We start from the raw sequence: 22,970 nt of genomic DNA, 5'->3' as shown, positions 1-22,970 counted from the left end.
GGGTACTTTTAAGCGGATCGAACACCACGACCACCATGAAGGACTTCGGTCAGATATTGCCGTTTGTACGGTACACCTTTCTACTATCTGTTCTGTCATTCCGGGAAAAGCGGACACGTGGGCAGGTTTTTGTGCGCGAGGAGACCATCTTGCCGAACATATTAGAATACGAGGGCCCCGAGGATAACTCGGGAACAATAGATTGTTGAATGTAAATTCGTATGACTTTAACCACTCACCAGACAGCTATCAGCTTTTCGGCCGACCGATCCAGGGGAGGTATGCGCTCCGAGCTCGGGGTGCCCGGGAACTTGGTTCCTTCGGTCGGAGCGCCCGAGCACTGGGAAGGATGATGGCGAGCCCGGGGCCAGGCGGTCCCGACCACTCATGCCCGAGCGGTAGGACCACCCGAGGACCCCTAGGCCCGAGCAGCGACCTGGGCACTGAGGCCCTCGCGGTCGAGCTGCTTTTGCTCTCGGTTGTTGATCTGTAACTTAAGAAAAAAGAAAGATTCTTTATTTGGTGCGCTTTGTTAGTGCGGTACTCATTATAGACTGCTCTCGTTTTCGACCCGAGACCTCTCGAATACCCGGACCGGCGAACTATACAGGCAGAGGCATAACCCAGAGGTCCTATGGCTTGGTGGCGCCCGGGCATGACAGACCAGACCGAGCACCGACAGCCCGCCCTTGGGGCCTAGGCTCCAAACTACTCTTTGCTCGAGCGATAGGATTACCCAAGAACCCCAGAGGCTCGGTGATGCCCGGGGTACTGCCATGACACCGAACACCACAGCCTACCACGACAGACATAGGTCAGCGGCAACTGCCTACGCGCATACCGATCGAAATTCTTTTATCAATGGGGAAAATGAGAGAGCAAGTTTTTCTTGCACAATCGAGCATCTCACAAGACAGATTAAACATATGGATTCCAGAAAAAGCAAACTTTGACATAAGAACTGGACATTGATAATATATATATTGACAATTTTTACAAGACTGGGTGACTTACCCAGTTAGTGGTAGCCCCCTACCTGGCGCGCCAGCTGTCGGTGGGTTAACTCCTATCGCAGGGATCCTGAGGGACCCCTTTTTGAGATTCGGTCGGGGGGATGATTCTGAATATGTTTGCGGGAGAAATAAATGGATGCGAATGCAATGGCAGGTGGTGTGGAATGATCTAATGCAGAACGCAGTAAATACACTGGAGGGATTTTTAGACAGGTTCGGGCCGCACTGAGCGTAATACCCTACTCCTGTGTGGATGCTATAAATGTCTTGAGAATGTCTCTCAGGAATGAGCTGGTTACAAGAATGTCTGTCTATCCTAGAGCTTTGGGCTCCTTGTTCTTCGGTGGCGCGGGAACTCTCGGCCAGCACCTGGAGGCGGGCAGTGCCAACCAGGGCGGCGACTTCTTGGAGCCAGCGGCCCTCTGGGGTTTCCCCCGCCGCCTGGACTGGCGGATGCCTGAGGAGAGCGTGCGCCGCAAGCAGCGCGCTCCCGGGACTGGCCTCGCCGAAGGCGAGTCTACGCCAGAGAGGCGCCTGGCGTTGTCCAAACGCGGACCTGGCGGCAGGAGTTTCAGGCGCCTGCAGGGGGTTGGGTGGTGCACCGGCGATGGCGGCAGCGGCCCTGCTAGGCCCAGCGCCCTGGTCCCATAGAGAGGGGAACACCGCACGTGCAGATCGCGGCTGCTGTTGGGACACAGTAGCGACTGGGGCCTCCTGCGCGAGGGGCTCTATTTCCCCACTGGAGCTGGAGCCGGAACGCTGGAGGCGATGACCACCGGCCATTTTTTCTGCAGAAGAAAACAAACAAACAAATTCAGGGATGCTTCCCCCCTACCTGGCGCGCCAGCTGTCGGAGGGTTAACTTCTGTCGTAGGGATCCTGAGGGACTTCTTTTTAGAGATTCGGTCGGGGGGATGATCCTGAATATGTTCGCTTAAGAAATAAATGGGTATGAATGCGATGGCCGATGGGGTGGAATCATCTAATGCGGAACGGGGTAAATGCGCTGGTGTTTAGACAGGTTCGGGCCGCACGGAGGCGTAACACCCTACTCCTGTATGGATACTATAAATGCCTTGAGAATGTCCCTCAAGGATGTTGCTGGTTACAAGAATGTATGTCTATCTTAGAGCCTAGGGCTCCTTGTTCTTCGGTCTGCGCTTCTCTTCGTTACCTTGAAAACTTCTTCAGCCAAAGACTCCTTTTTCCCGAGAACTCTCTCTTTTGTCTGTGCTCTTCTTTTTGTGTCCGTGCGGCCGGCGGCTTTAAATACCCGCCGGTATTAGCGTGCCCCGAACGGGGGGAGGGCACGAGTTCCAAGATACCATAAATGGAAAGGGTGTCATCATCACCTCTAGGCGATGTGACCAGGGATGGAAAATGCGTCCCACATCCGGTCATCCGTCACCATAAATGCACTGGCAACGGGCGCCGTGGAGAGGGCCCACCAGGCAGCCGCGGAGCGGCCCGGCGTGCCCGCCATGTCTTGTTCCCCTGCCACAGCAGCGCGGCAGACGAAACATCTCAGCCCTTACGACGTTATCCCGAGACGGGCCGGATGGCACGAGATAGGACCCGTGCATTCAATGACCCCACTCCCTTCTGCCAAAATGTGGCAGGACTGACACCGAGCGTGGTGGGAGTAGTTGGAGGTGACAGATCACGCGCGCTCTTTAAATGCAGCCTTGGGCCTTTGACTGGCTGACACCTCATCAGTGGGCCCCTCGGGGGCCACTGTCAGGGGGCTCTCTGGGTCGTCGGGGAACCGCGTGCTCGGGGGTCACCGTTCACCTCCCCGAGCACTCTCTCCCGAGAATGCCCTTCTTGGTCCTCGAGGAACCGAGTGCTCGGGGGTACCGTTCACCACCCCGAGCACTCTCTCCCGGGCACGTTTGTACGGATCCTCGGGGGACCGAGTGCTCGGGGGCCGCTGCACGCAGCCCCGAGCACTCTCTCCCAGAACTTCCTTTAGTGGATCCTCGGGATACTTGCGTGCCCAGGGGGCTGCCGCTCGCGGCCCCGGGCACGTTTCTCCCGGTACTTAGCTTTCCTGACCTTCGGAGGACTCGGGTGCTCGGGGGCCACCGTATACCTTCCCGGCACTTAGACTTCGTAGATCATCGGGAAACTCGGGTACTCGGGGACCACTAACTGTGGCCCCGAGCGCCCTCTCCCGGGAATTAATCTTTTTTACCTTGCGGAGGAGACTCCACGGGATGGCGCCGTGTGGCGGATTGCTGGCCTGACCTCGGGATTCGGGGACCCCCGGTACCTGATTCACCGACAGCAGCCCCCGGGCCCATTGGCAGGCAATGGCCTAGAGACTGCGGATGGGCCCTTCGTCGTCAATGAGGCCGAAGCCAGTACTGATGCCACGCGGCGAGCTTTTAGATGGAGGTCCTTCCGGTCCGGGCCTCTAGTACAGCCAAACGGACGCGCGTCCAACCAACTCCCGAGGCGTGTGATAACGGGACAGGTGGCGCGTGATAACGAGGCAGGCGGCACGCGTGGCAACCACGTAAATCGAGGAAAATACGCCTGGCAACTGCTAACACCGCACGGCCTGAGGGAGATTCGTCTGTCGGTTGCGCTGGCCGAGGAAACCGTCCCGCTGAGCGTGCCGTGGCAGGCGACGTTTGAATTTCCCTAGGGTATAAAAGGAGGAGGGGAGCGAACCGCACCCCTCTTTACGCCATCTTGCGATCAAGCTCTTGCCTTCCTTGCGCTCCTGAGCCCTAGACTTTCCTTAGGCAATCAGAGCACCCCTCTTCCCCCACCGTCCAAATCGTCCTCCACCCTGACGGGATGTCGAGAGCAGGAGGAAGCCACCGCGACAGGACTCCCGACGGCGTACTGCCGGAGTCCCGGCTGGTGAACGAGGAGGCGGCAGACAGGGTGCGGAAGCTGATGGTGCCCGAGGGCCAGCGGGGGGCTTCGGTGGTGACACTGGCGAGCTTCCCGCCGGCGACGGACCGGCCGGGGCGCATCGTTCTTTTTACTTCCTTCGTGGCGGCCGGGCTGGTGCCGCCATTCTTGATGTTCTTTCTCCAGATCCTGGATACGTTCGGGATCCAGTTGGTGCATCTCAGCCCCAACTCCGTCGTCATCCTGGCGGTCTTCGCACACCTCTGTGAGATGTTCGTGGGGGTGCCGCCATTGGTGACGCTCTTCCGGCACTTCTTCGTGCTGTGGTCGGTCGGGAAGAAGAGGGGCCTCTCCACCGCGGACGTCGCCGGCTGCTGCAACTTCCGGCTGCAGGACAGCCTGGGGGAGCAATACATTCCCCAGGTGCTGTGGAGCAAGTGGGAGGACTGGCGGCGCGACTGGTTCTACGTCGACGTCAGCCCCCACGACCGTCTGACCCTGTCGGAGATGGCGGTGGAACCCCAGAAGGCGACCTGGGAGGTGCCGCAGTAGGCGGACGCGCGGATGGCGCCGGTCCTAGAGCGCATCGACTTCCTGCGCCAGGCCGGGCTTACTTCGGTGATGGTGGTGGCGGATTACCTGCACCGTCGCCTGGCGCCTCTACGGGAACAGGCCCGGCCCTGCTGGTTTTACACCGGCCCCCAGGACATCACCCGGACCCAGATCGGTGCGGAGTGGGACCTGGGCAGGCCGGCGCTGAGGGGCCTGCTCTGGGTGGTGATCGGCGTGGACGACCTGAGCCGGGCGGAGCTCCCGTGGAAGGAGCTAGCTTTCTGCGCCGATCCTGACCGGGCGGCGCTGCAGGCGAAGCTGCCGGAGTTCGACGCCCAGGGGCTGGTCGACAGGCCAGGGCGCCGAAACCCCATGACTATCCAGATTCCCGGGGTGGACGAGGCGGCCGGCGAGGAGGCCACAAGCGATCCGACGCAGACCGGTGGCCCGGGCACCGCAGGCGGCGGGCCGTAGGCCAGCGGTGGGCCTGCTACGGGTAGCAGCCACCAGGACGGAGAAGGAGGCGCCGCCGACAGCGGGGCGGCGATAGCGCCGGGGGACAGAGGGAAGCGCCCTCGGACTTTCGTTCATACACTGGCGTCCCCGCCGTCGTCGTCGCCTAGCGAGGAGGGAGGCCAGTGCGGTCAGTCGTCCAGCGTGGGGCCGTCGGTGGGGGCGGCATCTGCAGTTCTGGAACAGACTTTGATCTCCTTGGGCCTGGTCTGGAGCCCGGAGACCGCACGGCGGCCCCGCAGAGCCAACCGAGGAAGAGGAGGAGGGAGGACTCCGGGCCAACGCCATCGAGCCTGGGGTACAGGATCTCGGCATCGAGGTGGCAATACCGAAGACCCACATCTACGTAAGTTTCCCCCCTTTTTTCTTGAGCATACCTTGCCTGGAGCGACTTTGGAGACTAACCATCGTTCATCTTTTGCAGGCCACCTACGGGCGCCGCCGGAGACCAAGGACGGCCGGAGGTACCTCTGCAGATCGCGGAAGGCCTGCTCGGCCTCCGACGTCCAGTCGAAACGACCGGTCTTCTTCAAAAGCTTGAAGAGGGGGAGTCCTCGCTCCCCAAGTTTGGAGATGAAGCACCCGAGGGCCGCCATGCAGCCGGCGAGACGCTGAACCTCCTTGAGTCGAGCCGGGGGTAGCATCTGCTCGATGGCCCGGATCTTCTCTGGATTGGCCTCGATCCCTCGGCTGGAAACCAAGAAACCGAGGAGCTTCCCCGCAGGTACCCCAAAGACGCACTTCTCGGGGTTGAGCTTCAGGCGGGTAGTGCAGAGACTATTAAAAGTCTCGGCAAGATCTTCGAGCAGGGTGGCACGGTCTCGGGACTTGACCACGAGATCGTCGATGTAGGCCTCGATGTTGCGGCCAACCTGCGAATCCAGGGTGATGCGGATAGCGCGCTGGAAAGAAGACCCAGCGTTGCGCAAACCAAAAGGCATCGACACATAGCAAAAAGTCCCCACCGGAGTGGTAAAAGCAGTTTTTTCTTCATCCTCTACGGCCATGCGAATCTGGTGATAACCAGAGTTTGCATCTAAAAAACACAAAAGATCACATCCCGCGGTTGCATCTACAATTTGATATATGCGGGGCAAAGGAAAAGGATCTTTGGGGTAAGCCTTGTTTAGATCGGTGTAGTCCGCGCACATGCGGAGCTTGCCGTTGGCCTTCGGGACGATAACTGGGTTTGCCAGACACTCGGGGTGGAGGACCTCTCGGATAAATCCGGCGTCAAGGAGCTTGCTGATTTTCTCCCGGATGAACTCCTGGCGCTCGGGCGCCTGCCGCCGGACCTTCTGCTTCACCGGGCGTGCGTCCGGACGCACAGCCAGGTGGTGCTCGATCACCTCCCTAGGGATCCCGGGCATATCGGACGGCTGCCATGCAAACACATCGACGTTAGCCTGGAGGAAGGCGACGAGCGCGCTTTCCTATTTGCCGCCCAAGTCACCGCCGATTCGGACGACCTGGGAGGTGCCTTCGCCCACCACGACCTCCTTCGTAGGAACGGAGGCGTCGACAGCGAGTCGGGGTTTGGATGTAGAGGGTCCCGGGCCCCCTGGATGACCTTCGACCTCGGCTCGGGCTGAGACCAAGGCCGAGTATAATTGCTCGGCGCAGGAGGCGACGCTGCTGGTCTCGGCGGACACGGAGATGGGGCCCGCTGGGTCCGGCATCTTGACCGTGAGGTACGCGTAGTGCGTAACCACCATGAACCGAGCGAGCACCGGGTGCCCGAGGATGGCGTTGTAGGGGAGGGGGAGCTCCACGATGTCGAAGATGACGTTCTCCGTCCGGAAGTTGTACCAGCTCCCGAATGTCACAGGCAACTCGACCTGCCTGTGGGGCAGGGAGTGCCCGGGTGTCACCCCGTAAAACGGAAGCGACGGCTTTAGGCGCCTAGAGGGCACCTGCAGCTTCTCGAAAGCCTCCTTGTAGAGGAGGTTAAGGCCTGCTCCCTCGTCGATCAGCACCCTGCTGACCTTCATGTTGAAGATGGTGGGGGACACTACCAGGGGTAGTCGCCCCATGCCTGCAGTACTGGCGGGGTGATCGGCCAAGCTGAACGTGATCGGTGCGTCTGACCACTTCAGGGGCCTTGCGACCTCTTCACTCGGGGTCACCGAGCACACCTCACGCCGCATGGTTTTAACACTGCGGCGGGAGGAGGTCGTGTACACGCCTCCGTCGATGAAGGCGACGGTGTGCTCAGGCTCCTGGAAGCCGAGTTCTGTGTTGTTGGGGGCGGCTTCATCGTCGCCACCCCCACGGAGCTCGTCGTGGTCCCTTTGCCGCTGCTCGACGAGGCCCTTGACCGTGCGGCACTCCGTGAGATCATGCCATCTGGTCTGGTGGATCAGGCACCACTTCCCTGGCTCGAGCCCCGCAGGAGCCGGGGCCCTTGCCGGAGCGGGAGCCCTAGCGGGAGCCGCAGCCCTTGCGGGAGCTGGAGCCATAGGAGGGGCTCGGGCCAAGGCTCTCGCGGGCACAGGCCGTCTGTCGGCGGCCGCCCGACGTGCTTGCCGGCGGTCGGGCTCCTGGGCCGGCCCACGAGAGGGACCCTGGGCTGGCTCGACGGGGACAACCTCGCGCCTCCATCTCTTTTTCTTTTCCCGCCTGTTGGAGCGGGAAGGACCTGGTTGATCGGCAGCGGGGTGCTCAGGGCGCGGAACATGCCAAGCCCGAGCTTCCGCCGCCTTAGCGCACTTGTCGGCCAGCGCGAAAAGTTTCGCGGTGGTCTCAACCTCGTGCGTGCCTAGCTTCTCGAGCATCCGCTCGTCGCGGACGCCCTGCCGGAAAGCGACAATGACAGCGTGGGGGGTTATCCGCGGGATGGTGTTGCGGACCTGGCTGAAGTGCTAAATAAAGCGTCACAGCGTCTCCCCCTCCTGTTGCTTGACGGCATGGAGGTCGCACTCCAGGCCGGGGCTCGTGAATGTGCCCTGAAAATTAGCCACGAACTGGTGGCAAAGATCATCCCAGGAGCTGATAGATCCTGAGGGTAAGTTCATAAGCCAAGAGCCGGCAGAGCCCCTCAAGGCAACATGAAAGTAGTTAGCCATCACCTTTTCGCTGCTACCAGCCGCCTGGACAGCGGTGATGTATATCTGGAGGAACTCGACGGGGTCGATGGACCCATCGTACTTCTCTGGCAGCTCGGGGCGGAACTTGGTGGGCCATTTGACCCGGCGGAGCTCACTGGCGAAGGCACGGCACTCGGTGCCGTACCCTGCGGCCTGGGGAATGCCCTTGGGCGGTGAGCGCCGGCGAGCCGGGGAGCCCCGGTGATCATGGGCCAGCAAAGAGAAAGCCTGGTCCTCAGCCTCAGCCTCCTGCCGGGTCTCCCGCTGGCGCTTGAGAGTGACGCGCGTATCTTCGATGCCCCTCAGCTCATTGAGGTGTAAGCAGAGGTCCTGGGTTCCAGAAGCGGCCAGGGGGGCGGCGCTCCGCCTGGAGGCCCCCCGGCCAGCGCGAACGCCACCTGACGATGGGCCGGTCCTAGCGGCGCCACGCTGGGTGGTGGCGCGGGAACTCTCGGCCAGCACCTGGCAGCGGGCAGTGCCGACCAGGGCGGCGACTTCCTGGATCCAGCGGCCCTCCGGGGTTTCCCTTGCCGCCTGGACTGGCGGATGCCTGAGGAGAGCGTGCGCCGCAAGCAGCGCGCTCCCGGGGCTGGCCTCGTCGAAGGCAAGCCTACGCCGGAGAGGCGTCCGACGCTGTCCAAACGTGGACCTGGCGGCAGGAGTTTCGGCCACCGGCTGGGGGTCGGATGGTGCATCGGCAACGGCGGCGGCGGCCCTACTAGGCCCAGCGCTCTGGTCCCCTTAGGAGGGGAACACCGTGCGTGCAGATCGCGGCTACAGCTGGGACGCAGCAGCGACTGGGGCCTCCTGTGCGAGGGGCTGCATTTCCCCGCTGGAACTGGAGCCGGAACGCTGGAGGCAATGACCACCGGCCATTTTTTCTGCAGAAGAAAACAAACAAACAGATTCAGGGATGCTTCCCCCCTACCTGGCGCGCCAGCTGTCGGAGGGTGAACTCCTGTCGCAGGGATCCTGGGGGACCCCTTTTTAGAGATTCGGCCGGGGGGATGATCCTGAATATGTTCGCCTGAGAAATAAATGGGTATGAATACGATGGCCGGCGGTGCGGAATGATCTAATGCGGAAAGGAGTAAATGCGCTGGTGTTTAGACTGGTTTGGGCCGCACGGGGGCGTAACACCCTACTCCTGTATGGATACTATAAGTGCCCTGAGGAAGTCCCTCAAGGATGTTGCTGGTTACAAGAATGATTATCTATCTTAGAGCTTGGGGCTCTTTGTTCTTTGGTCTGTCTCGTGTTGTTCACTTCTCAGCCGTTGTTTCTTTTTTTCACTTGCCTTCTTCTCTGCCGCCGGCTGCTTTAAATACCCGCCGGCAGCAGCGTGCCCCGAACAAGAGGGGGAGCACGAGTTCCGAGACACCATAAATGGAAAGGGCGTCATCATTTCCTCTGGGCGAAGTGACCGGGGGTGGAAAATGTGTCCCACGCCCGGTCATCCATCACCATAAATGCACTGGCAACGGGCGCCGTGGAGAGGGCCCACTGGGCAGCCGCAGAGCGACCCGGCGTGCCCGCCCTGTCTTGTTCCCCTGCCACAGCAGCGCGGTAGATGGAACGCCTCGGCCCTTACGACGTTATCCCGAGGCGGACCGGATGGCACGGGATGGGACCCGTGCAATTAATAACCCCACGCCCTTCTACCAGGACGTGGCAGGAACTGACGCTGAGCGCGGCGGGAGCAGTTGGAGGTGACAGGCCACGCACGCTCTTTAAATGCGGCCTTGGGCCTTTGACTGGCTGACACCTCATCGGTGGGCCCCTCGGGGGCTACTGTCAGGGGGCTCTCTAAGTCGTCGGGGAACCGAGTGCTCGGGGGTCACTATTTACCTCCCCGAGCACTCTCTCCCGAGAACGCCCTCTCTTGTCCTCGGGGAACCGAGTGCTCAGGGGCACTGTTCACCTCCCCAAGCACTCTCTCCCGGGCACACTTGTACGGATCCTCGGGGAACCGAGTGCTCGGGGGCTGCTGCACGTAACCCCGAGCACTCTCTCACGGAACTTCCTTCAGTGGGTCCTCGGGGTACTTGGGTACCCAGGGGGCCGCTAGCGGCCCCAGGCATGTTTCTCCCGGTACTTAGCTTTCCTGGTCGTCGAGGGATTTGGGTGCTCGGAGGTCACCGCACACCTTCCCGAGCACGTTCTTCCCGGCACTTAGACTTCGTGGATCATCGAGGAACTGGGATACTCGGGGACCACCGACTGTGGCCCCGAGCACCCTCTCCCGGGATTTAATCTTTTCTACCTTGCGGAGGAGACTCCGCGGGATGGTGCCATGTGGCGGATTGCTAACCTGGCCTCGGGATTCGGGGACCCCCGGTTCCTGATACACCGATAGTCGTCCATCCTTAGTCCACGTTGAAGCCCCTCTCACGGGCTAAGCTTCCCTGTCGGATAACTCCGTAGATAGCCATTAGAGCAACCCACTCGCAAATGGGTCTCCTACTAGGTCTCTCCTGGATGTTTACCGTTGTCTTCACTTTGTTAGTGCTCCGTAGCTCCAGTATGAGCCACTCCTCCTGCTCATAAAGCTTGCGATTGCTCCACAACCTTCTCGGAGGGTCTCGTAAGACAAGAACATCACTAAGCTGTCTAGGTGCTGACAAGCACCAATAGTAATAAGTGTGGATCACTCACTTGACCCAACCTTAGACTAATCACCTAGCTAGATGCACACTAGGCCTAACTAGCACTAATTAAGTCATTAATCTTGTGTTAATTACTTTGATCTTCAATATGCTCAACTTTGATGGCAAGAACTCATCTCCAGTGTATGTGTATGATCCTGAGATCTAGCTACATCAAATGGTCGAGTGAGGGGACTATTTATAGCCACAACCTCCAAACTAGCCGTTGCCCTTCGTGCCCAGAAAACTGTAAACATCGGAAGTTTCGGTAAGCATAAGTCCACCGAGCACCCTAACATCCAGTGAGTGTAATTGGAACTAGCCGTTATGTCTCTGACCATGTCATCAGAACTTCCGATGGTCTTTAGACTTCATCACCAGAAAATCTAGTGAGTATAACTCGCCACTTTCATTGGAACATCCAACTGAACATCCTTCTCTATAAAAAAAATCGATGAATGTACTATTCATCCTTCAGTGAAGCTTCTAGTGAGTCTTCTGTGTACTCATCGGAATATCCGGTGAAGGTTAGTGCCATGACTTATTCACTTCATCCCTATCTGAAAACATCTTCCGGTGTAAGTTTTCAGTGCTCGTCAGAACTTCAGGTGAAGCCAATAATTGGCCCCTTAGCTAGCCGCTGTGTGTCCTGGCTCATAGCACTAAGCCAATAATTGCCCCTCTCCTAGCATTATATTTGTACATATATAGACAAGCCAGAGCTGCACGTTTTACTCACAACCTGCAGTTTAAGCTCATGAACTGAGTTCAGGATACTAGCTACCTATCAAATGCATGCCATGAGGCAGATCCACAAACTTATTCAGCATATAGCTCGCTAGCTAGCAGCTACCTAGCAATAAACCCTTGGGCAGGGACGAAGATCGATCGATGGATTGGATAGAGGACGGCATCGACAAAGTCGAAGAGGCTAACGAGGTCGATACACATGTACACATCAATAAATCTTACCTAGCAAGCTAGTTTATGATGATCACACTCACCAAACTCTTCACAGCCAGGTTTGACACTAATAATATCTCTCAGTTGTTTCGTTTCCCACCTGTTTTCTTCTACTTGCAATCTTCCATGTTCATGATGTTTCCAAGAGTTGTAGTGCATGTCATGCATATATGTCCTCCATCCACGATTGAGAAGGATACAGTAGCTTTGTGCATGATGTCCTTTCTGTCCTTTTGGTAAGAAACACTTCCATCAGTCGACAATAAGCGAAATGATTAATATTTGCTACAACAATTGATTTACCGGTCGCACCTGCAGCCTCCTTGAATGCTTAATCATAACATATAATTGAGAAGGAAAATTTGTAGTTTCTCAAAAATATTAATTCATTATTAAGTAGGTCTATATTAGTTGTTTCTCAAGATTATCTCAAAACATAATCTTGAAGCAAAAATATTGGATGAGGTCGTGGGGCAAATCTGCACTACACTAGCTATAAAAAGAATAAATCAAAATGATATTCCTAGAAAAAACAATTCTATGGCTAAGTATAGATATATGTCTCAATATATATCAAGTGGGTCCAAATTGCAGATTAATTTAGTACAGGTTTGCAACACCTAATAATAACTACTTTTCTTTAAGATTCATGAACTTTTCTAAAAGAAGTGTACTGAAGCGAACTCGAAAAGTACAGATTAGACCTTACTCACTTTAACTTCTAGTCCAGTCGCTATGAATATGGAACCAGATGGATTTAAGCAATAAGCTTATGGCGCACATATAAACGAGTACTTTGTCTATTCATATATAAACAATATAATAGGTGAGATTCAAGGTACCACAAGTTTTACATACGGCTAGAAAATCTCGTATTAATTTATATATAAAATGAGAAAATCCTATAAACTGTCTCATACATTATACAAAAATAGAACCATCTAGATCGATTGTTTTGGTCTGGCATGATTATTATGGTGTTGATTAATAAAATTTAACAAAGAATAAGAATCCTAGAAATTCTTTCATTAATATATACATGGAGATAAAAGGAGAAAGCTTATTTTTGATGCATTATTATAGCGGTACGGTGTAGACTAATCAAGTATGTTGAATACATCTTAGTTGTATAATAAATACAACTATATATTTTAGGCAATAGTTGTAAACCTAATAAAATTGTAGCTATTGTGTACTTTGAAACCTAGCTGTGCAATTAATTGTGTTGACTATTTGGCTAGTTTAAGAAATAGTTAGGAATTACCTTGACTATTTTTTTTCACAAATCTTCAAGCATGAAAAATTAATAGAAATCTCATTTCCACTACAATCACTTTGTTTCTCTAAGATTTCTGTTGTACAAGAACATGTGATATCTTCTAAGTATCTTTATTTTCTTACTTCATAAACGACAAGGCTTATATATGGAGGTTTTGATTGTGTACTGCATAATTTTTAAAACACTTAACCGTATCCCCAAGGACAACAGATATAGTGATTTGTTTTTACCTTTGGAAAATGTCCGAATTACACTAGATATATTCTTGGCCATATGAGAAAATTCTATAAGGAGAACAAAAACAGTCGGCCACTCGCAGATAAGCCTCGAAAAAGATCAGAAATCTTGCACTACATACGTTTCGTTATTGAGGTAGCTAGGTACAAGAATGATTAATATTTAATTTGTCGAGCAAAGCTATGATTTGATTGTTTAATAAAGATGAACAGAGCATGCATGACTTAACTAGAAGACAAAAAGAACCAGCTAGCGTAAGTTCCGAGAATGTACGTGCGCGTCCATATCGATGGTGCATCGGTGTCTTCCTTCCTTGTTCCTATGCGCATTGGACGTATGCATGAATGGCCCGTGCATTCCAACAATGCAGCTAGCATACCACACGCTGACGACGTACACCATGACACATCAAATACTCCACATTGCAAGTTTATTTAATTTGCGACGTATGTATACACGTACGACAACAACACGCATGATGAGTTGATGACTCACTGAATGCTAATTAATTTGCCATGCATCCTCATCATCTCTTCAATTCGCCGCATTTTGATTGTTTTTTTTGTTGGAAATTAGTGCAAGCTCTTTTGGTTGATATATACAGGATGAATCTTTGACAAGACCGTCGAAAAAGACTAGCGTCGGAAGCCGCCATTTTGCTCATGATGTCTTGCACGGATATATACACCACAGAGCTAGCAGCGGTAGTGATCGATGGAGTTTAACATCGTACACATCACTGCAGACTGCCAGCTCGTCTACGCCAATAATGGACGACGACTCCAACCCGCCGTTGATGGCCACGTACAAGCATCTCTTCGACACGCATCCGCACCGTCTAGACGCTGGCGACCGGACAAACGACCACGACGAGTGCGACCTCCCGGTGATCGACCTCGCCAGCCTCGGCGAGGAGCAGTGCCGCGCGACCATCGTGCGCGCGGCGTCGGAATGGGGCTTCTTCCAGGTGACCAACCACGGCGTGCCGCAAGCGCTGCTGGACGAGCTGCACGAGGCCCAGGTGGGCATCTTCCGGCGGCCCTTCGAGCGCAAGGTGCGCAAGCCGCTGCTGGACTTCTCGCCGGAGAGCTACCGCTGGGGCACGCCCACCGCCACGTGCCTGGAGCAGCTGTCGTGGTCGGAGGCCTACCACATCCCCATCACGCCGGCCTCTGAGTCTGAGACCGCCGGTGACAAGATCAGGCTAGTGATCGAGCAGGTTTCGTCGGCGATGTCGCAGTTGGCGCATCAGCTGGCACGGATCCTCATTGGAGGTTTGCCGGGAGACGAAGATGACGCGGAGATGATGACAAGGTGCACGCGGAACACGTGCTTCCTGCGGCTGAACCGGTACCCGACGTGCGTTGCGGCGAGCAGCGCCTTCGGTCTGTGCCCGCACACCGACAGTGACTTCCTGACCATACTGCACCAGGACAGCGTGGGCGGTCTGCAGCTCCTCAAGGCCGGGCGGTGGCTCGCCGTGAAACCCAACCCTGGCGCGCTGATCGTGAACGTCGGCGACCTGCTGCAGGCGCGGAGCAACGACCTGTACCGGAGCGTGGAGCACCGGGTGATGACGAGCGCGGCGCGCGAGCGGTTCTCCATGGCCTTCTTCCTCTGCCCGTCCTACAACACCCTCATCCGGCCACGCTGCACCGGCGATCCTCCCTTGTACGCGAGCTTCACCTTCGGTGAGTACCGGAACAAGATCAGGGAGGACGTCAGGCTCACGGGCCGAAAGCTCGGCCTGCAACGCTTCCGTCTGCAGGTCCAAGGCGGCCTCTTGTGACGTTGGAGGCCCAAACTACTGCTCACTTGAATCCTACATTGTTAGATAGACCTACATTCTTCTAATTGCCTCTATCAAAATATATTGCCCTTATTATTTGGTGTGTTAGTCTATGTATATATGCATCTTCGATCTGTTGTAAATAGAAATATATACAGTCATTCATGTGACTTGTATGTGTCAGAGACTAATGTAAAGCTGGTCCACTGGTGTGTGTATATATGCATGCTGTTGAGTACAGACTGTTGAATGATTGATCATTGGTGGGCTCAATCGGCTTTCTAACTGCTCCCATGATTATACTTCACCTTGCACACATACGTACTGTTCCTTGTTGAGAATTCCTTCGATCATAATGCAGCTTTAATTTGTAGAAGATGATGATGATTAGTAAGGTGCTTGATCAGTCACTCGTCGATCTCTTGTTAATTTACAGGGAACTCATGCTTTGATGATCTCAGTTGAAAAGTTGTTTTGGTTGCAGGATGGCAGGCAGTTAATTAGCTGTCGTTATGGACTCGCAACCAGACATGGGTATCTTTTTTCAGTATCAAACTGTAAGGAACGTGCGAAGATTAATTAGGAGATGACAGTATATATATATATATATATATATATATATATATCGTTAAAGCAGCTCTGGCGGCCTCGCCACTCAGCTCGCTATCGCCGCTCGGCGGCCATCCCGCGAAAACACGTCTCCAGCAGCCTCGTCAACAGCATCGCTATCACTACAGCATCGTCAAATCGCAGGCTCGCCTCGCCAAATGTAGCGGCCGCGCTCGCCTCGCCATCTCAGCCGCGTGTGCGCTCGGCTCCTGTGCAGGTCAGACAGAGGAGAGATGAGACACTGAGAGAAGGCAGCAAGTTGCAACATGCTTCAAAAATTCATTTATTTCCCCTCTTTTATAAATTTAAAAGATGAATTTTTGAAGCTCCTAAAATCACACCAATTTTTGTGCTCTAGAATAAATAACAGAGAACATATTTTAACTGGTTCTAACTAAAAATCTTTTATAAATTTTAAATGAAAATTCATCAAAACTAATGTACTAATTTATAGATGGGATTTGGTTAGTCTATTAGAGTATGTAGAAATATAGAGATAAAATCTTTTGAGTGGATAGCTAAATGGAGATATAAAGAGTAAAATTTAGCTAGTATGCTACAGATGCTCTAACATGCGCTTTGAGTTGAAGATAAGTGCTGACTTAATTCGATGTGACATCTCACTGTTGACATGTGATTGATTCTATTTTGCGCCGGAGAAACAAGCTCTTGACAGTTTTTCGCATGGCAGTTTCAGTTAATATAGAATAGATCGCCGGTGAGTTAGGGTCTATTTAGCAAAGCTCTCAGAGTAGCTTCCCTGCTGGAATCAGGGGAGCTCTGTCAAATAGCAGCTTTCAGCTTTTAGCTCCGTGAGTGTAATTCATAGGAGTGATTATCTGAAATGAACTAGAAGCTGAGGAGCTAAAAAAAACAGCTTCCTCTGATTCACTTCCCGCACAGAATTACTTCCTCTATATAATTTATTCTAAATAATCACTAGAGAATCACTTTCAACTACAGAATCACTTCCCCTAGAGAATCACTCTTCGCAGAGAATTTGAATCAGGAAGAGCTCTACCAAACAGATCCTTAGTATACACATAGTTTATAAAGAAAAGATATAAACATTGTAAAGGTAACACTAGTTCTAGTTCTTTATTCGTTCATTTTAATTTATAAAGTACAATTTTCCAGTTACAGTGCATATGTTTCCAGTTATAGCTGCATCTTCTAGTTCCAAGGATCTCGTGAAGCTCTTTGGTTAATTACGTCCATCTTTACGGACTACCTCCGATTAACCTGTTGTGATGGTCATCATGTTGACGATCTCCTAAGCCTGCATGGCTGTAAACAAGAGACAATAACATATATATAGCAAAGAGAATAACATGAATTAGAGTAAAAAAAAAAAGCTAGTCTCTGTATTAACATCATTAACCAGTAGGTAACCTAGAGCATTATTGGTCTCGTATCATCGACCTCATCTAGAGAAAGGCAATGGCAACACCTAGGAGCATAACATAATGTGCATAGCTACGACTGGTATCGCAGACGATCTGCAACTAAATGCCCAGTATTGCGCTTAGCTCACTAGGACGAGGAGCCCAGCATTACACTTAGCTCGCTAGGGCGCTCCTAACTCAGCCTCATATTCATTGGTCACGCGCGAAGAGTGTTGTAAAACCTCATATAATAGGCAGTATATCCCTCGGCAATAGGCAACAACCCTTAATATCGTTCATTTTGGATCGATATTTGTCGGAGGGTTAACTCCTGTCGCAGGGATCCTGAGGGACCCCTTTTTAGAGATTCGGCCGGGGGGATGATCCTGAATATGTTTACCGGAGAAATAAATGGATATGAATGCGATGGCTGGCGGGGTGGAATGATCTAGTGCGGAATGAAGTAAATGCACTGGGGGTTTAGACAGGTTCGGGCCGCTCGGAGGCGTAACACCCTACTCCTGTATGGATACTATAAATGTCCTGAGAATGTCCCTCAAGGATGTTGCTGGTTACAAGAATGTTTATCTATCCTAGAGCCTAGGGCTCCTTATTCTTCGATATGTATGTATCTGTTGGCTTTGGGTGCTCTTGAACTTCTCGATCTTCTCTTCTGTCTCGCCTCCACTTCCACTTCTTTCTTCCCCTCGAGAGATTTTCCAACTTATCTTTGTCCGTGCTGCCGGCTACTTTAAATACCCGCCGGCAGTAGCGTGCCCCGAACGGGAGGACACGAGTTCCAAGGCACCATAAATGGAAAGGGCGTCATCATAGCCTCTGTGCGAAGTGACTGGGGGTTGAAAACGCGCCCTGTGCCCGGTCATCAGTCACCATAATGGCACTGGCAACGGGCGCCGTGGAGAGGGCCCACCGGGCAGCCGCAGAGCGGCCCGGCGTGCCCGCCCTGCCTTGTTCTCCTACCACAACAGCGCGGCAGACGGAACACCTCGGCCCTTGCGACGTTATCCCGAGACGTGCCAGATGGCGCGGGATGGGACCTGTGCATTTAATGTCCCCACGCCTTTCTGCCAGAATATGGCAGGAACTGACACCGAGCGTGGCGGGAGCAGTTGGAGGTGACAGGCCACGCGTGCTCTTAAATGCGGCCTCGGGCCTTTGACTGGCTGACACCTCATCGCTGGATCCCTGTGGGGGCCACTGTTAGGGGGCTTCCTGGGTCGTCGGGGAACCGAGTGCTCGGGGGTCACTGTTCACCTCCCCGAGCACTCTCTCCCGAGAATGCCCTTCCTCGGTCCTCGGGGAACCGAGTGCTCGGGAGCCACTGTTCACGGCCCGAGCACTCTCTCCCGGTCTTGGCTGTACGGATCCTCGAGGAACTGAGTGCTTGGGGGCCGCTGCATGCAGCCCCGAGCACTCTCTCCCGGAACTTCCTTCAGTAGGCCCTCGGGGTAATCGGGTGCCCGAGGGGCTACTGCTCGCAGCCCCGGGCACGCCCCTCCCGGTACTTGGTTCTCCTGGTCGTCGGGGGATTTGGGTGCTCGGGGGTCACCGTTTACCTCCCCGAGCTATTTCTTCCCGTCACTTAGCCTTCACAGATCATCGGGGAACCTGGGTACTCAGGGACCACTGACTGTGGCCCCGAGCACCCTCTCCCGGAACTTAGTATTTTTTACCTCGTGGAGGTGACCCCGCAGGATGGCGCCACGTGACGGATTGCTGGCCTGACCTCGGGATTCGAGGACCCCCGGTTCCTGATTCACCAACAATATTGTTCCACATTTTGTTGCAACCAATCTAAATTACTTTGTTTATCTATTTATAACATTACATTGCTAAGTTGAGACATAGAAATCAGCTATACAGACACAGAATAAAACCATCTCTAGTAACACTAAGAAAATTATAACCTGAAAGGTCTTGACCAGATAGACATTGTACATTCCCTTATTGCCAATCTATCGAAGCATCGGCTAAAGCAATAAAAGCCGATGTATCCATATGGACAATCTTTACTTCATCATCTACTCATTGAATTAAGAATTGATACAAGTTAGAAGGTACACAACGGTTTGTATGAATTCAAACACGACCTAATAACACGTTGTAGTTACCTTACACTGTCTTGCTCCTAATAGTCAGCTCCATAGAAATCACGCCCTTGGCCTTGATGGGATTGCCAGTGAATCCATTAAGCACCAAGTTCATCTTCACTAGCTTGCTATCTTCTTTTTCTAATTTCTTAAAAACTTAATATGGTATTAAATTTACTGTAGCTCCACCATCTACTAACATCTTAGAAATCGGCCTTCCATCGATATACCCTTTAACATATAATGGTTTCAAATGTTGGCTCGATTCTTTAGACTTTTCAAATATAGCTTACTTCGAACTAAGATTAACTTGAGCAACCTCCTCATCAATAGCTCAAAATTCTGAATGTAAGACAAAAATCATATTGACATCCATACCATCACGAGATGGAGAATCATCTCTAATCACCGAAGAGTCATCTAACATGTCATCATCATCATCATCATCACTAGGTGACATAGCAGGTATTTTAACTTGCTTTACTCTCCATTCTTTTCGAATAAGCATCATCGACTTAATTTCATTGAAAACTTCATCTCTCACCTTTTCAGCTTGAGCTTCTCCCAATTTTTACTTGCGTAACCTTTGTAGCCTTCTCTTTTGGGGGTATGAGAGACCTCGAGGACACCATCGATGCTATGGTTTAGATCCGGACAGCAAGAACACCTTCCTTTCAACCTTCCGATCGCCTAAACTACCGATCGGCTTGACACTACAAACAGTTCCTTCAACTTTTGGTGCCATGACTGTTCGGCCCATCCAGATTATTGGGCTTTGATATCCGGCAGCTCAACAACCCATCCTTGTTTTTTCGATAACACTACTTATTAGGCTTAAATGTGGTCTAGTTCCATAAGTGCGCATGTTTTTTCTCAATCTATGAATAGCACCCCATTATTATTATATAGTACTCCCTTCATTTCATAATACATGACATTTTAGTCTCTTCAACTTTATTCAAAATACATAATATTCTACGATTTTGAGGTAACTTTATCCCATATTTTCCAGTTTTACCCCTAAATTAAGTCTCTCCTTTTCAATGCAAATCTCATTTTTTCAGTCATGTTACATCATTATTACTCATAGATCAATGTGCAATAAAGAAAGATAAGATGATCATTTTATTTTTTACCTTAATACTTATGCTCAAATCTAAAATGTCATATATTGTGAGACAGAGAGTATAAACTTTGGCATAATTATCTTACTCCCTAAATTAAAGTCAAGGATTCTAAACAGATCACTCATATGCCTGCTTAATACCAGCATTAAAATACTTACAAAAGTTGGCAGTAACGGAATATTATGGAACGTATGGTCATGATCTATGAAACATATACGAGATGCATACGAAAATTTTAAATGAGGCAATTTTAGTAATGAGTAAATTTCGCAAAACTGCATATATACTTTAAAAAATTATCATAAAACTACATATTTAAATAATAGTTTTATAAAACTACAGATCTAATACCGATTTTATCGTGAAAATATAGATACTTTAAAAAAATTATCACAAAACTATATATATTTAAGCATCACAAAACTACAGATTTAGCGTCGATTTTATCACAAAACTCTATATTCTAAATGAGTTGTTCCTAACCCCGTTACCATGACTGGGCCCCGCTTACAGTCTCACTTCAATCGCGGGCCTTTACTTTAGGATTGTCGCTGCCAGCTCATGAAATAAACCGTCTAGGAATTCATGTGACTGCAAGGGGACCCATTCATCAAATTAACAGATCTGCGATATAATCTATTGTTTTACGATAAAATCGGTGTTAAATTTGTTGTTTTGTAAAACTGTTGCTTAAATCTGTAATTTTGCTATCTACGATAATTTTACTAAGGTATATGTAGTTTCATGGGCTTCCGGACAGTCCATTTTATGAGTTGTCAGCTGTTGTGAGACTGCAAGTAAGGTCTGATCATCATGGTAACAGGGTTGGGAACAACTTCTCTAGAATCTGTAGTTTTGTGTTAAAATCAACGTTAAATCTGTAGTTTTATGAAATTGTTGCTTAAATATGTAGTTTTGCGATATTTTTGCCACTGAATATATAGTTTTATAAAATTATTGTTTAAATTTTAGTTTTGCGATAATTTTATTAAAATATATGCAGTTTTGCGAAATTTACTCTTTAATAATTAACTTTGAGAAGGCTGTTTTGGAGAGAAATTATTTGAAATTTCTCTGCGGAGTAAGAGCGCGGAGCATGCCAGTGTACACAAAAATAAAGAAAAGAACAAAATAGGAGAGTTCGGTTCCGTTATGCAGGAGCTAGGGCTGCAGATGAGAGGGAGAGTCTGCGAGCGATGAGTTGATAATTAAGCTTGCCGATACTTATCCTGGCTCTGCCTTGTAGCTGTTGCCTGATCGACTTGTGCCAGGTGCTGTCCCACCGAGCTTTACTTGTGCATGTACGTACGTATTTTGGAGATGGACGTACTTCCTGCGTACGTGTACATACATGCATGATTTTTAGCTTAACCTGGCACCCGTACGTGCATGTCCCCTTCGTGTATCTTCAAGAGCATGTGAATGTGCATACTAATACACTGGCAAACATCAACAAAATTCGATCAAACAAAGCTATGTGATAAAGTCAAATGGCCCTTCCTCCATTGTGGTATTAAGAATGAAAGGTTTTGCACCAAATTGGTACAAGTGGATTGAAAATTTGTTGCCGGTGGAAGTGTGGGTATCAAAGTCAATGATGATATTGGACACTACATACTAAATAAAAAGGGTTTGCGTCAAGAAAAACCATCTCTCCCATTTATTTAATATAGTGGATGACATGCTTGCTATATTAATAAATATGGCAAAAGGGGGTAGGCAGATAAAAAGAGTGGTTCCACATTTAGTAGATAACGATCTCTCTATTTTACAATATGCAGATGACATCATCACTTCATAGATCACAACCCAGACCAAGCCAAAAAAAAAATGAAGCTATTGCTCTATGCAATTGAGCAACTGTCCGAACTTAAGATAAATTTTAATAAAAGTGACCAATACACACAATTATTTGGTTGTGCGATTAGATCATATCCATTTTGATACATGGGCATCGTATGCATCACAGAAAACTAAGAAATTGAAAGTGAGATGTTGGAAGGGGTGGAAGAATGCTTTTGGAAAGAATCTGAGATGCTGGAAGGTCTAGCATCTATCATATGGAGATAGATTGGTTCTTATATATTCCAGGAATATCAAACTCAAGGAACAAGTGGCACTTATTATCTAGTTAGTAAATTAACACTAATAAAAATGGCCTTGGTTTAAGGGTGATTTATTAAACAATAGATTAGAATGCAGGAAAGAGATTAAGGTTGTAACCAGAAGTTATAAACGATCTCCCCTTAAGGTTAATGATTCATTTACATGTTTAAGATAAGATCATGTTATCGAACATATGAATTACTTAGTGATTACACTATTAATATGTACCTTTCACATTCCCCTTCTTGTCACGAGGCTGGTTAATCGGGTACCTATTTTTATATGCACTATGAAGACGTTTTTGGCATGAATAGACCAAAACACCATGTTTATATCTATCTTACTACGAACAAAAGCTGCAGTAGTTTGTAAAGAGAGGCATATAACAATACACAAAGATAAATAATCTAATAAAGATAACATAAATATGATAGAGTTACACGGTAAGATTCTCGATAACCCGAGGGAAGAACAAAGATTTACCCCGTAACACTGTAGGAATATGTCATAGAATAGGTATCAGGACACACCCACCAGTAGCTATTGGCATTGGTACCGATCGGCACTAATAGTGTGCCGGTCGGTATGGTGTAGCCTCAGTTTTCGCACCTGGCGACGCTTATAGGTGGTCTAACTCTAATTGTGCGGAAATCTTCATTGAAGTCCGAATCCTCTGCACAGGTGAATGCA

At 50.8% G+C, this 22,970-nt stretch overlaps 1 protein-coding gene across 1 annotated transcript; it reads left to right on the top strand.

Annotated features, from left to right (window-relative positions):
- The first annotated feature begins 11,404 nt into the window (after positions 1-11,404).
- LOC133893173 (gibberellin 2-beta-dioxygenase 5-like) lies at positions 11,405-15,122 on the top strand. Its single transcript, XM_062334146.1, has 2 exons — positions 11,405-11,696; positions 13,758-15,122. The coding sequence occupies exon 2, from the start codon at positions 13,923-13,925 to the stop codon at positions 14,940-14,942; it is 1,020 nt and encodes a 339-aa protein (XP_062190130.1). The 5' UTR covers positions 11,405-11,696; positions 13,758-13,922; the 3' UTR covers positions 14,943-15,122.
- The last annotated feature ends 7,848 nt before the right edge of the window (positions 15,123-22,970 follow it).

This window comes from Phragmites australis, chromosome 15 (assembly GCF_958298935.1).
Source record: "Phragmites australis chromosome 15, lpPhrAust1.1, whole genome shotgun sequence".
Classification (NCBI taxonomy): Eukaryota; Viridiplantae; Streptophyta; class Magnoliopsida; order Poales; family Poaceae; genus Phragmites; species Phragmites australis.
Note: the sequence above shows the minus strand (reverse complement) of the source record. Positions and strands in the feature narration are given on the sequence as shown.

Excerpts from the sequence above, each read along its gene's own strand:
- LOC133893173 (XM_062334146.1), top strand. The coding sequence starts at position 13,923 with ATGGACGACGACTCCAACCCGCCGTTGATGGCCACGTACAAGCATCTC.